Below are 13,683 nucleotides of genomic sequence, written 5' to 3' on the forward strand. Positions count from 1 at the left end.
CATCAGCACCCTAGATATACTTCATCCTGCCCATCACATGAGTTACATGGTTGACTCCATCACATTTCATCACTTTGAATACATCAGGGAGGATCTCATCCTTGCATGCACTATGTCTTTCTTGGGAAAACCCAATTAAGATGCATATTTATCTGGTTTGAGTGGCTGGAAGAAATCAAGATCAAGTTTAAAGAAAACAGCCAGCATGACAGTAAAAACGAGCAGGCATTGAACTTTTTCACCCTCCCATCGTTATCACCTTCAAATTATTATAATTTTCCCAATGGGGGTTGTCCGTTCCGATGATGTAGACGGATATAAATTCGTAATTAATGCAATATTTGGTCCGAATCCATGAAAATCGACCTTGCATTTTTCATTTATGATTCATCCCGTAAAGATCTGTTCGACTATTGTATTTCGTAATTGTCTGAAGTTAATTTTATTTGATTGGTATTTCCATCATCAAACTCGAGACCTGTTGGTCTTCAGCAGTCACTGCTTTACTCGTCTTCCTTCCCTCTGTTCATGCACCTCCCCGTCGACAAACAATCCGATGGTGCTCCTTCTGACTGCCGGCGGGACCAGCCCATGCTGCCGATCGACAGGCTCTCTCGTTTTTTCTCCAACCATTTGAGCACATAATTTTGTGGCCGTTCGTGATTCAGATCTCTCATAACTTGAGGAATTAAGGTCCTCTTGTTTTTTTGCGATTGAACTTTTATTATTGACTGTGGCTACGAAAAGTGCCATCTTAGACCCGAATCACCGATTTTGTTGCATTCGTTTTCTTCATTTTTGTAAGAAAAACATTGTGGAAAAAAGTCATGATTTCGTGCTGCATGAGTTTATAAATTTGCTCTCAGTTATAGGTCCTGCTTTGAAAAGAGCCAAATATTAGACCCGATTTTGATGCATTCATTTTGTTCATTTCTATATAAAAAAAACATTTGTGGAAAAAAATATGATTTCTTACTTCGTGAGTTTAGAAATTGGGGTCTCGTTATAGGACTTGATTTTACTGAATTTCTTCTTTAGAAGAGTGAGCAGTCACATTATTATTAGGTACCAGCATTAACTACTTAAAGCTATGGGAATAGGCATTGATAAACCTATTTACCGAACCTCCCCGTAAAGATGATGATGAAAGCACATGTAAGGATTGCAACTTAGACCTGCTAAATAATCTCAGTAACTACACCACGGTTCCCGTGGAACCTTAGACAATAAGGAAACAAAAATGGACAAGAGTTCGAGGTCTGTAATACTACATAAGTAAAAAAGAATGAGGTCCTGAAACCTCGATGATCAAGAAAACAAAACCACAAGCATTGCTCAATGTGGAGAGGTTTCAAAAAATTATACGATTTCTGCAGTTCCAGGAACCGATCAGAAGTGACAATCTCACCTTCAGAATCATCTTAGTAGAACGAAAAAGATATGGTGCCCTCTTCTAATTTAAGTACTTATATTAGACAGTCTGTTTTAAACATGGAAAGAGCAAAGTTTCACTACAACCATACCTTCATATTTCATATGATGTTATCTCGTGAATAAGACGGTTGACTCTCACAGATGGCGGGGAATGGCACGAACATGAAGGCCCTGATCAATGTGAAGAGTCAGCATGGTTTTGTAACTCACCTCTTTAGATGGGTCCTTTAATTTGAATCTAAAGAAAGCAATAAGCAATGCAGCTACTATCTTCATCTGCCGATACGCGAAATCTTTACCCAAGCACGTCCGTGGACCAGCCTGTGACAGTGAATGAATTTTTTTTTGAGTTTTTCTTTCTTCTGACCTGACCTGAATCTTGACATAATGTTTGTTATTATGTGTATAAATGATGTAGCAAAACATTCGAGAGCCAACATACGTGCCATATATGATTGTATAAAGAGCTTTACTTACATGAAATGCTGGAAATTTGAAAGGGGATTCTGGTTTGAAAACTCCGTCTTGGAGCCATCTCTCTGGCCGGAAATCCTCCGCATCGTCGCCCCAGATATACTTCATCCTGCCCATCGCATAAGTTATATGGTTGACTCCATCACCTTTCTTCACTTTGAATCCATCAGGGAGGATGTCATCCTTGCATGCACACTGTCTATCCTGGGAAAACCCAATTAAGATGCATATTTATCTGGTTTTAGTGGCTGGAAGAAGTCAAGATCAAGTTTAAAGCAAACAGGCAGCATGAAAGTGAGAATTTAATTGTGTAAAGGCACTCCAATTTCCGAAACAAGAAGGTCCATATTTGTCAGATGAGCAAGAGGGGTATTTAGCCCCACCTTCTAACAAGATGGCCAAAATCCACATCCTTCTTCCCATCCCCTTACGTCTAGGCTTGTTTTCAGTGCCTCAAGTAAGGTGTCTGTTATACTTCAGCTTGCAAAGCGGTATCCCTCTTTTATAGCATGAGAAGTTGGCATCGTGTGGATTCAAAATGGAGACTGGCTGCCTACCAGCCACTATCCCGCCCATTGTACCAGCCCCCTCATGATTTTCTTTTCTTCAGAAGATAGCCTAATGGCCTTACATAGACATTGACAGTTTCACCATGCTCTCTCTACTAAAATTATTACAGTTCCTACACTAATTGCCTTCACAAAGTGAAGAAGGTTGCAAATTGAAAGGTACAGTTCATTTTATTTGAGTGATGCCATGTTCCAATGTGCGTTTGTCACTGGTGATCAAGTTAATGCATGCAAGTACCATGTTCCTAACCTGAAAAGGGGAAATGAAAAAGGTGCTGAACTACATTTTGAATGACAGAACACCTTCATCAAATCTTTGTGTGTATGTGCAGGTGCGTGCAAACATGTGCAAAGCTTCTATGCTTCTTCTTGCATAACAGAATAGTTATGTTATATGCTGTATATCCAAGATGTATTAAACCAAAATATGTTCAGTCAGATCAGAGTGTCAAAGCAGAGGAATTATCATGCTTACGATGGGGACTGCAGGGTACAGTCTCAAGGTTTCACTCAAAGCAGCATGAAGATAGTGCAGCTTTTCTAATGACCTTTCTGTAATTTTCTCCACAAATTGTGTAAACTGTCCTTTTTCACAAGAACCAACCATCTCCTTGACCTCCTGTGCAATCTTTTCTTGTACAAGGGGATGCTTGCAGAGCATATATATGAACCATGATAGTGTCCCCCCAGTGGTATCTTTGCCGGCAATCATGAAGTTCAAAATGATATCTTTCAAGTAACTATCATTCATAGTCTCCGGATTCTTTTCACTTTCCCAAAGGAACCTTGACAGAATATCTTCCTTCACCTATTATTATTTTCAAAACCCAGCAAATAATGTCTCAGCATTTAAAAACTTTACTTCCAAGTGAAAGGAAGCCCAAGGTTTATGCTTACATGAGTACTTTGAAGGCGGGAATACTGCTTCCGTCTAGAACTGATGATTTTATAGATGAACTCATCAATCACTGCAATATTTTTTCTGAGTGTTGCTTCTGTACCAACATTGAAAAATCTCTTGACCTTCCAGAATAAGTTATAGAAACGGTAATATGTCAAAGCGTTCGATTCATCAAAAGCCTTGGCGAATCTTATCGCTTCCTCATTAGACCCATCCAATATATTCAGTTTGAGCCCAAATCCAACTTCGAAAATAGAGTCCATGGAATATTTTGTGAATAGTTCCTGCATTAATTGGACATGGGGAAACATACATGAAAGCAATCACACGATACACGTCAAAATACTTGTTTTAAACAAGAACAAAATGGGAACAACTTCACGAGTTATGACCACTAGCACCGTTGATCTAGCTTTTGAACAACTTGATGAGCTTTCCTGATCTACATCAATCTGACTTACCAAGATGTTGAATTTGGCACAGAAACACCAACTTAAGAAGCATACCTACGATCCAAGCAGAAGACAGGAAATATTTTGAACGAGATCAACACACTCACATGTATATCCATGGGCAGATCAGCATCTGCGTTCTCTGAAATCTTCTGTGCAAGAACAGCTGCATTCCTCCGAAAAACGATGCTACTGAAATCTCTCAGCACCTTGGTGGAGAACTCGTAGCTCGCTACTTTTCTTTGATGACGCCATTTCTGACCATCCACTGCAAAAATACCATCTCCAAGAAGATCCTTCGTTATCTGCCGATGATACGGCCCCTGCAACAACATGCATTTTACGATCCACCACGGGTTGTTCATTCAGTCGTCCCACATTGGGTACACAAAATCCGATTTCGACTCTATAACTTTGCCCGAAAAAGCCAGCAAGAAAGGAACGCCAAGAAACAGAGCAGACGATAGATGGTGGCATTTGTTGGTTACCTTGTCATAGTTAGCAAAGTTGGTCTTCAGGATATACTCGATGTTGGGCGGATCCGTAGTGTAGACTTCGCTATGAGAGAAGGCAAGGTACCTGACCGTTTTGTTACTGGCAGCAACTTGTGCCTGGTAATCATAGAGCCTGTCCAAGCATCTAAGCAAATGGAACATAGTTCCCTTCACAGGTGGGTACTCTTTGCTGCCTAGGGATTTCCCTGTGAAGACTCTCAAAACACAGAGACACGGGAACAAGAGCAGAAGGGAAGCTACGCCATAGCCGACGCAGCAGCTGATTTCCATCTTCTCTGTCTGTCTCTCCCTTCCCCCTTCCCTGTCTTTTGCTTATAATTTTAAGTACAATTGTTTTGATAAAAAGTTGTATTTTTTCATTAAAAAACTCATAAGTAACGGTTTGGCGCTGAATAGCGTGAGGAAGACGACATAAACGTTCTTTGGAGAGAAAATAATGTTGAAGAAAAACGGCCAACTTTTTCCAAGAGTCTCGATTTACGAGCTTATAAAAAAGAAACTTTCTCTTTGGTTCTTAATCTAAATTTTAAAACATTATTAAGTTAATAAGTGACACTGTATGAAAATGAAAAATTTGATTACAAAAATTTGTAACCATGTGACTTGATAGATGTTGGCAGAGATATTGTTTGACTGACTATACTATGTCCTGCTTATTTGACTAGACTAATTTATATGCTAACAAAAATTTAATGACAGTTGAAAATTTAGTTTGCAAAAATTTGTTTTTCTTCTAACATTTGATTTTGCTTGCCATCTTGGTATTCGATGTTTAAAATTTAAAAATTCAGCTAAGCAGGATACTGATTTATAGTTTGCAAATAAATTCAAGCTCGAATTTGTCTATTATTTCTACTTTTATGGAATAATGTTAGAACAATTACAAGTGATAATGTAAAAAGTATATTCTATATATATATATATATATATATATAAGTAAGCATGTGACCAGGGTTTTTGTATTTAATTACTTTGAAATGATTATATATATATATATATATATATATATATATATATATATATATATATATATATATATATATATATATAAAGTTAACCTCGAGATTTGGTCTTCTCTGGACAAATAAACATTCAATGCAGTGAAGAAAGACGGATCACTCTCTCGACTCGATTTGGAGGAGTAAATCAAGTGGGGAGAGAGAGTAATGCAGTTGACTGCGTGTTAGGGCGAGTGCAAGGACGTGTCAGAGGAACCTCTCCAGATTGGAATACCAATCAGCAGCCGTACATTCCGGCACGGTAGTGTAGTCGACATGTGAGCTGGTGGGGCACACTAGTTCTTTAAAATTTTTTTATTTGTATATTGGTAGATTTAATATTTACTTTTAAATGTTTTTAAACTAATACCCCTCCAGCTAGTTTTTTTGACTCCAAAACCGTGACGCAATGCCGGGATATTGCTTAGAACATTTGAGAGGAAGTTGCTCTTAACTGAAGGTTCGTAAATTGTTGTTATACTATAAAATGTCACTAATTCATTTAATAAGGATTCAAGTAGGGAAGTCAAAATATCCGATTAAGATCGGATAACCTATCAAACCATTCTGAAAGAACGATATGAAAAAAAAAATAATATCTGATTAAGAAATCATATCAAATTCAAATTTGAGAAATGACATCTGATCGCATTTGGATATACATAAATGTTCGATCAGATTCAAATACAAATTTATATTGAATTTATTTTTAAACAAATATCATATATTTAATGCTCTCACATTTTGAAAATCGGCCAAAATTGATTTAAAACCTGAATTTGGATTCAGATATAAATGTAAAAACCAGATTCGGATTGTATAATTGAATTTCAAATCTTGATGTGACTTTTCTTTGTTTGCATCAAAAACAAAAATATGTGAATATTCAAAAATAAATAAATACGGTTAAATATATATCTGATTGGAATATGATCCATTAACATCTTAGATTTGAGTGGACGAACTATGTATTAACATTGGCCCACAACATGAATATTGATGTCCTGTGCCAATCAAGTGTCACTTTAAGTAATTAGTGAGGAAAAGGACACATCACAAAAAATGCCAATGAAAGTAGATGAGCTGGTGATTCCGTTCAGTGGCATGATCTGCCATATGCCACAGATGCAAATTAAACCTTTTAAGCGAAAAAAGAATATTCCACTGAAAACCTTTCAGTAGCACTTAAAAAAGTGTCATTGTAGATTCCTCATCGCTGTTGTGTCTGTCACTTGTGATGGTTCTGAAACTCCATGGTAGGTTTACCATGGCAGAGAAAAACAGCACTATATTAAATGATTTTTTATGGCAAGAATAAGTACCACTGAAAAGTATCAATGACGCACATTTAATATATCATTGCCAACGCCCTGTCGCAAATAAAATCATCACTAAAGGCCGTTCAGTATAACACACCACATGTCATTGTTAATGCTCAATGGCGGATCCAAAGTGTCACTAAAGAATTTTCAGCAGCCATATGGCAGCAACAACGTGTCGCTTAAAGTTTAAAGTGACATTTGTCGTGGTGATTCTCAAAAAAAAAAATCATTCTTTTCCACAATTTTAATTACATTTGACCAGATTCTATGCATTGAAGGCATTGACATAAGAAATTTTAACGCGTCACTGGTTCGGATGTCAATGTAATCCGATTGAATCGGATCTGATATTCAACAGCATCGTTTCGAAAAATCACATGTGGAAAAAAAAAAATCCGATTAAGAAATCGCATCTGATTCAGATTTCGAAAACAACATTTAATCGAATTTGGATATACATAAATATATCGAATTCAGATACATATTAGGATCTTATTTATTTTTAAGCAAACGAGTTTTTGGAACAATTTCTTTGTCAACTTGTTATTGTATTTTTAGTTTTGTTAAATTTTGGAAATACGCCAAATCTAGTTCAAAATTCGGATTTGAATAATGTAAAAATTGGATTTTTATTGTGAAATTGGATTTCATATTCATATTCCGAGATTTTTCTTTGTTTGTATTCAAATCCGAATATGTAAATATCGAAAAAAGTGAATACAGTTAAGGGTATATCCAAATCAAATTCACTGTTAAGGGTATATTCGATTTGAATCCAATACATAACATCTCTAATGACAAGTGAATCTAAGGGTTGCAAAAGAAGACTAATCAAAGGGCAAGAGTGGTCACTAAAAATGCTCATATAATTCAGCCAAAATAGCTTTAGCAGCAGCAAGGGTGGAGCTAAAAATTTTTTGTGGCAACAGCCAAACTATAGTTTCAAAATTTTAATAAGGGCTGAACTAAAAATTTTTAGAATTTTTTATATATATTAAATTAAAAATTTTTAAATTTACTTATAAATTTTTAGATAACGCCGTCAAGATAAGTTTTGATTTCATTCAAATTACTACAAGATATATCAATCTTGGAATTGGTTATCATATCTTGGAAACTACTACAAGTTTTTGCACACCATGGGTCTAGCGATGATTTTAGATTAAATTAGTTCGATGTGAGGTAATCATATTTAAGGGATCATTATGGGAAACTTTAACATATCACAAACCACTCTAACGGTTCCTAGAAGAGACTAATCAAAGCGCAAGAGAAGTAAGAATGCACACATTTATCACAAGCAAACACAAAAAAAAAGCCTAGCACTGGCAGTGACAACCCCAAAGATGGTGGTTGGTCCTGTGAGCCCAATTTCTAAGGAAGTATGGAATCATGAATTTTTTTCCCTCGATGTTATTCTTATAGAAACAAACAAAATGAAAGGACCAAAATCGGGTCTAATATTTGGCACTTTTCGCAGCCATGAGGAAGTGAAACGCTACTAGATTCAATAATAATATTTCAATCATGAAAAACAAAAGGTGCTTAATTCCTCAATTTATGGGAGATCCGAACCATGAACGGCCACAAAAATGTTTGCTCAAATAGTTGGAGAAGAAACAAGAGAGAGGTGTTGAAGAACGGCCACAACATTGTTTGCTCAAATGGTTGGAGAAGATAGAGAGAGGGGAAGGGCGAAGAGCAAAGCAGCGACTGCCAAAGACCAAAAAAGGCGAGGACTCGACCAAAAGAAGGCTGCCCCACATCAACAACTGGAGGAAGATTTGGAACAAAAAAGACAACCAATTCAGAAGCGTCCTCCACACATGGAAGGTCCCGTCGTGCAAACACGTGACTTTGCCTACTCCCTCATGAATGAATACGAGAGAAAGAGATGAGAAGAAGAGAAGGGACAAAGAGAGGAAGGTAATCACAAAAAGTATGTTGATGATTATGCATGTTTTTATGGGCCAATCAAACCATTGTCTTCAGCCTAGTCTGGACCCGTGCTACGGAAGACACTTGTTTGATTGACCCATACAAACAAGCATAATCATAACCATCAACATACTTTTCTGATCATGTTCCTTTGTTCGTTCCTTCTCTCTCTCTCTCACACACACACACACACACACATATTCATTCATTCTCTCTCTCTCACACACACATATTCATTCATTCATGAAGGACCTGACAAAGTTGCAGGTTTGCATGATGGGGACCTTCCATGGAAGAGACTTTTGAATTGGTTGTCTTTTCTGTTCCAAATCTTCCTCCAGTTGTTCAGGGGTCCCCTTCCTTTGGCCGAGTCGTCGCCTTTTTTTTTGTCTTCGGCAGTCACTGCTCTGCTCGTCGTCTTCCCCTCCGTTCAAGCCACTCCCCGTCGGCATACAATCCGACGATGCTCCTGACCTCCGGCCGGACAAGCCCATCGACAGCCCTACAGTGCGCACTTCAACACCCGTCTCCTTTGCTCCTCCAACTATTTGAAAAAATAATTTTGTGGCTGTTCGTGATTCAGATCTCTCATAACTTGAGGAATTAAGCTCCTCATGCTTTTCTGTGAGTAAACTTTTATTATTGACTATGGCTACGTAAAGTGCCAAATATTGGACCCGATTTTGTTTCATTCATTTTGTTCATTTCTATAAGAAAAACATTGCGAAAAAAGGTCATGATTTCGTACTTCGTGAGTTTAGAAATTGTGTAAAGGATACGCTTGTAAATATTGATGGCCAGAGACAAAACCTGGGAGGCTAACGACAGGATATTGATGTCCTGGCTCCTAAAAAATCTATGGAGATGAACATGGCCGAAGGTTCCTGTTTTTGGATTTAGCAAAGGAAATATGGGATTCTCTGACAGAGATTTATGACGAAAGCAACACAACCAAAAAAATTTTTATGAGAGGGGTCGAATTAAAGTTTTTAAATTTTAATAAAAGTAAAAATATCATTATTCAAAATTTTTATATATTATAAGTGCAATCTCCTCGAAGGACTAGAACAGAAGTTCCACATGAGAAGCCATATTCTCATGTTGTGTCCCTTTCCTTCCTTTAACAACGGGTGCCCTATCATCGATAGAGAAGAAACTAAACGAAAGTTATGAGAGATGACTCAGCATCAAAGACCGAAGATTAGAAAAGGTGGCCTTTCGCGTAATAACTGAAGATTCCATTGAAAAAACTGCCTTCCATGCAGAAACCAGAAGAAGCGGATACAAAGGCAAGACAAACTTGACATGTTCGTATTGTAAGAAACCAGGCCATAGCCTTGACTGATGCTGGAACCTCCATGACAGACCAACCAGATGGAGAAACTACTATCCACAGTCAGGCAGTCATCCAAGAAGATTGGTGAAGCAAACAAGAAGAATGGACTGTTTACCATGACTATTATAGAAAAACAGAGTAGGAGCAGAGCAAACACAAAATATAACCTGGTTCAGCTTAAGAAAGCCTACGTCCACGGTGAGAAAACACGCCAAGAGAGTTCCTTTTTTTATTAATTAGTACAGATGGCGTGAAGGGTATATATAGCGTTAAGGATCTACGCTATAAGGCAGTTTTCTACTGCCTTTGTTACAAAAGATTTCTTCCTTGTCCTGCCAAGATTTGGTTTCCTTGTTTTCAGAATCTTCCCTTATCGCTGTGATAGTTGCAACAACATCGTTGCCATCTTTATTGCTAACCAAAAGATTAGGACGTTGGCTGTTATGTAACTGATCTTCTCTATCTGTGATGATCTCCTTTCCATAATTGCTAACACTCCCCTTCAAACTAGGCCGTGGAACAAGGCCGAGTTTGTTTCGTAAGTTGTTGAAGACTTGCTTGGCTAGACTTTTGGTAAAGACGTCCGCAATCTGATTTTTGGAACAGATAAATTTTGTTGCAAGCTGTTTTTGAGCAACACGTTCTCGAACATAGTGAAAATCAATTTGAATGTGCTTGCTTCTTCCATGAGCTACAGGGTTTGCTGCCATAAAGAGGGAACTTTTATTATCACAATATAGCAAGGGAACCTTATCTATTCGAATCCCTATGTCTTTCATTAGGAACTGAACCCATGTAAGCTCTGCTGCTGTCGACGCCATGGCTCGGTACTCAGCCTCAGCACTGGATCAAGAAACAGTATTTTGTTTCTTGGCACTCCAAGTAATGCAATTAGCACCAAGGTATATACAGAAACCGGTGGTTGAGCGTCTGGTATGGGAGCAACCTGCCCAATCTGAATCTGAAAAGGCATATATATCCAAGGTACTTTGCTTCAAAATTTGAAGCCCAAAATGTAGAGTTCCTTTCACATAACGCAAAATACGTTTAACCATTTGAAAGTGAGAGTGTAACGGGGCATGCATAAATTGGCTGATGTAATTGACGGCAAACGAGATGTCCGGACGAGTAAGACAAAGATACTGAAGTGAACCAACAACTTGCCTGTAGAAGGTAACATCATCAAAAGTCTTATCTTCTGCTTGTAATTTATGTATTTTTGTACTCATAGGAGTATTACAAGGCTTAGAGTCTTCCATCTTAGCCTTTTCCAAAATATCCTTTGCATACTTTGTTTGACAAAGTATGAGGCCCTGATTTGTCCAAGCAACTTCAACGCCTAAAAAATAAGTTAGGCGACCAAGATCCTTAACAGGAAACTCACTGCAGAAAGTATCAACGAATTTTTGCAAGGCTAAAGAGCAGCTTCCCGTTAGAATCATATCATCAACATATATTAAAAGTATGAGAGTAACAGGTCCTTGATGCAAGGTGAACATGGAGGGATCGGCAAAACTGATAGAAAACCCATAATCAAGGAGAAAAGTACTTAACCTGGCATACCATGCTCGTGACGCCTGCTTCAAACCATATAAGGCTCGCTGTAATTTGCAGACATGATCAGGTTTGGATTCATCTATGTATCCAGGGGGTTGCCGCATGTAAACGTCTTCACGAATCATCCCATGCAAGAAAGCATTTTTAATATCCAGCTGTCTAAGAGCCCATCCTTTAACAAGAGCAACAGTGATAACCATTCGAACCGTGGTTTGTCGCACAACCGGAGAAAAAGTCTCATGAAAATCTATACCCTCTTTTTGAGAGAATCCCCGAGCAACAAGTCTGGCCTTCAGTTTGTCTAGGGTCCCGTCGGATTTTAACTTGGTTTTAAACACCCATTTGGATCCAACCAAGTTCATCGTGTGGTCATAAGGAACTAAAACCCAAGTTCTATTTTCAATGAGAGCCTTCATCTCATCGTCCATAGCTTTCTTCCATCCAGCGTGATGCAAAGCTTGATTGACATTAGTGGGTTCTTTGGGAATGTTCTCATATAAGATATGAAGATTAGCATACCTTGGATTAGGTTTATATGTCCCCACCATAGATCTGGTGGTCATGGTTCTCACAGGACTAGCGATAGAATCCATAGAAGTCTGAGTTGGAACATTTGCTTCAGAGCATGCAAGGTGGTCTGTCTCCAGTGGCACATTATTGACGTCCTCATGTTGATCCATATGAGTAGACCTATCTGAACTTATATGATTGACTGCTGGCTGTTCTTGGACAGTGTCAAGAGGCGTTCCAGCACAAGACTGTATGAGAATGTCTTGAGAGTGGCCAGCATTTTGTTCATAAATAGTAGGCTGATCATCAACTACGGTGGATGGGGAATGTGCCACTGATTTTTGACTGTGTGAATCATGCAACTCAGTCCATTCATCAAAAGAAATTAAATCCGGAGTTAGTCCATGTCCATCATATAATTTTGCAGGATTCTTATATGGAAAATACTGTTCATCAAAGCAAACATGACGAGAAACAAAAATCTTCCCTGTCCCTGGATACATGCAGCGGTATCCTTTATGATGTATACTATAGCCAAGAAAGATACACGGAAGGGATCTGGGCTCAAGTTTATCCTTTGCATAATCCCTTAAGTATGGAAAGCAACGACAACCAAAAATGCGCAGGAAATCATATTTAGGTTGCCGACCAAAAAATTTCAGGTATGGCGAATCCATATTCAAGGAGGATGAAGGCAGACGATTTATGAGAAAAACTGCACTGCTGAATGCTTCGAACCAAAAACGTTTAGGAACTCCAGAATGAAAAAGCATAGTCAAGCCTAACTCAGTAATATTTCGATGTTTTCTTTCGGCCATGCCGTTTTGCTGTTTCGTATGAGCACAGGAAAATTGTTGTTTGATGCCAAGACTGCCCAAAAGTTGAGTAAATTTTGAACTAGTGTATTCTCCTCCCATGTCTGATTGAAAAATTTTTATTCTTGTATTGAACTGAGTTTCGACAAATGTACGAAAGTGATCAAAACAATCAAAAAATTCAGACTTGCATTTTAATGGATACAACCATGTAAATCGTGACCACTCGTCAATGAAAATAACATAATAGCGATACCCAAGATGCGACGCAATAGGTGCCGGTCCCCATAAGTCAGAATGAATTTTTCCAAAAACTTCCATAGCACTATTATCTCTTTCAAGAAACGGAAGTTTACATGCTTTTCCTAACTGACAACTGTGACAGATGGTAGATTGAGGAACTGAAGAACTGACGTCAATTAAATTATTTTGATGAAGGTACTTGATGACGCCAAAATGCGGATGACCAAGCCTGGAGTGCCAAAAATCAGCAGAAACACGCCTAAATCTGGATGAAAAGAAAGCTTCATGGAAATGACTAGAATCTTTAACGGTGCCATTAGAATCTCCAATGACGTAAACTCCATCTTTCTTACTGCCTTGCGCCACTGTCTTGCCCGTTCTCCTGTCCTTTAAGCAGCAAGATGAAGAGGAAAACTCAAAGGTATAAGGTAAATCTGTAGTTATTTGACTTACGGACAACAAATTTTTCTTCAATTGAGGAACGTATAACACTTTAGAGAGAGGAATATAAGAACCATGAACGACCAAATTTCCTTGACCAGTATGAGTTATGGGCAGAGATTTACCATTTCCAATAATCACACGATCAGAACCATGATAAATAGATTTGTTAGAAATC

The 13,683-nt window shown here is 38.1% G+C and overlaps 1 protein-coding gene across 2 annotated transcripts; it reads right to left on the reverse strand.

Annotated features, from left to right (window-relative positions):
* Nucleotides 1-1,188: 1,188 nt before the first annotated feature.
* On the reverse strand, nt 1,189-4,668 carry LOC116263337 (cytochrome P450 704C1-like). Of its 2 annotated transcripts, none has more exons than XM_050080050.1 (6): nt 4,319-4,668; nt 3,938-4,153; nt 3,375-3,662; nt 2,953-3,285; nt 1,912-2,112; nt 1,189-1,806 (listed from the first exon to the last, which is right to left on the reverse strand). In XM_050080050.1, the coding sequence occupies exons 1-6, from the start codon at nt 4,613-4,615 to the stop codon at nt 1,570-1,572; spliced, it is 1,572 nt and encodes a 523-aa protein (XP_049936007.1). In that variant the 5' UTR covers nt 4,616-4,668; the 3' UTR covers nt 1,189-1,569. The 2 variants fall into 2 exon arrangements, with proteins under 2 accessions (XP_049936007.1, XP_031498889.1); XM_031643029.2 differs by having other exon boundaries at nt 1,189-1,755; nt 4,319-4,663.
* Nucleotides 4,669-13,683: the final 9,015 nt, after the last annotated feature.

The sequence above is a fragment of the Nymphaea colorata genome, chromosome 10, assembly GCF_008831285.2.
Source record: "Nymphaea colorata isolate Beijing-Zhang1983 chromosome 10, ASM883128v2, whole genome shotgun sequence".
Lineage (NCBI taxonomy): Eukaryota > Viridiplantae > Streptophyta > Magnoliopsida > Nymphaeales > Nymphaeaceae > Nymphaea > Nymphaea colorata.

What these genes read in the sequence shown, in the direction of transcription:
- LOC116263337 (XM_050080050.1), bottom strand. Translation starts at nt 4,615, where the DNA reads ATGGAAATCAGCTGCTGCGTCGGCTATGGCGTAGCTTCCCTTCTGCTC. An exon ending in ATCTGCCCATGGATATACAT is followed by an intron (nt 3,663 to 3,937) that starts GTGAGTGTGTTG and finishes CAATTAATGCAG; the next exon opens with GAACTATTCACAAAATATTC. An exon ending in TCAAATTTCCAGCATTTCAT is followed by an intron (nt 1,807 to 1,911) that starts GTAAGTAAAGCT and finishes GTCAAGATTCAG; the next exon opens with GTCAGGTCAGAAGAAAGAAA.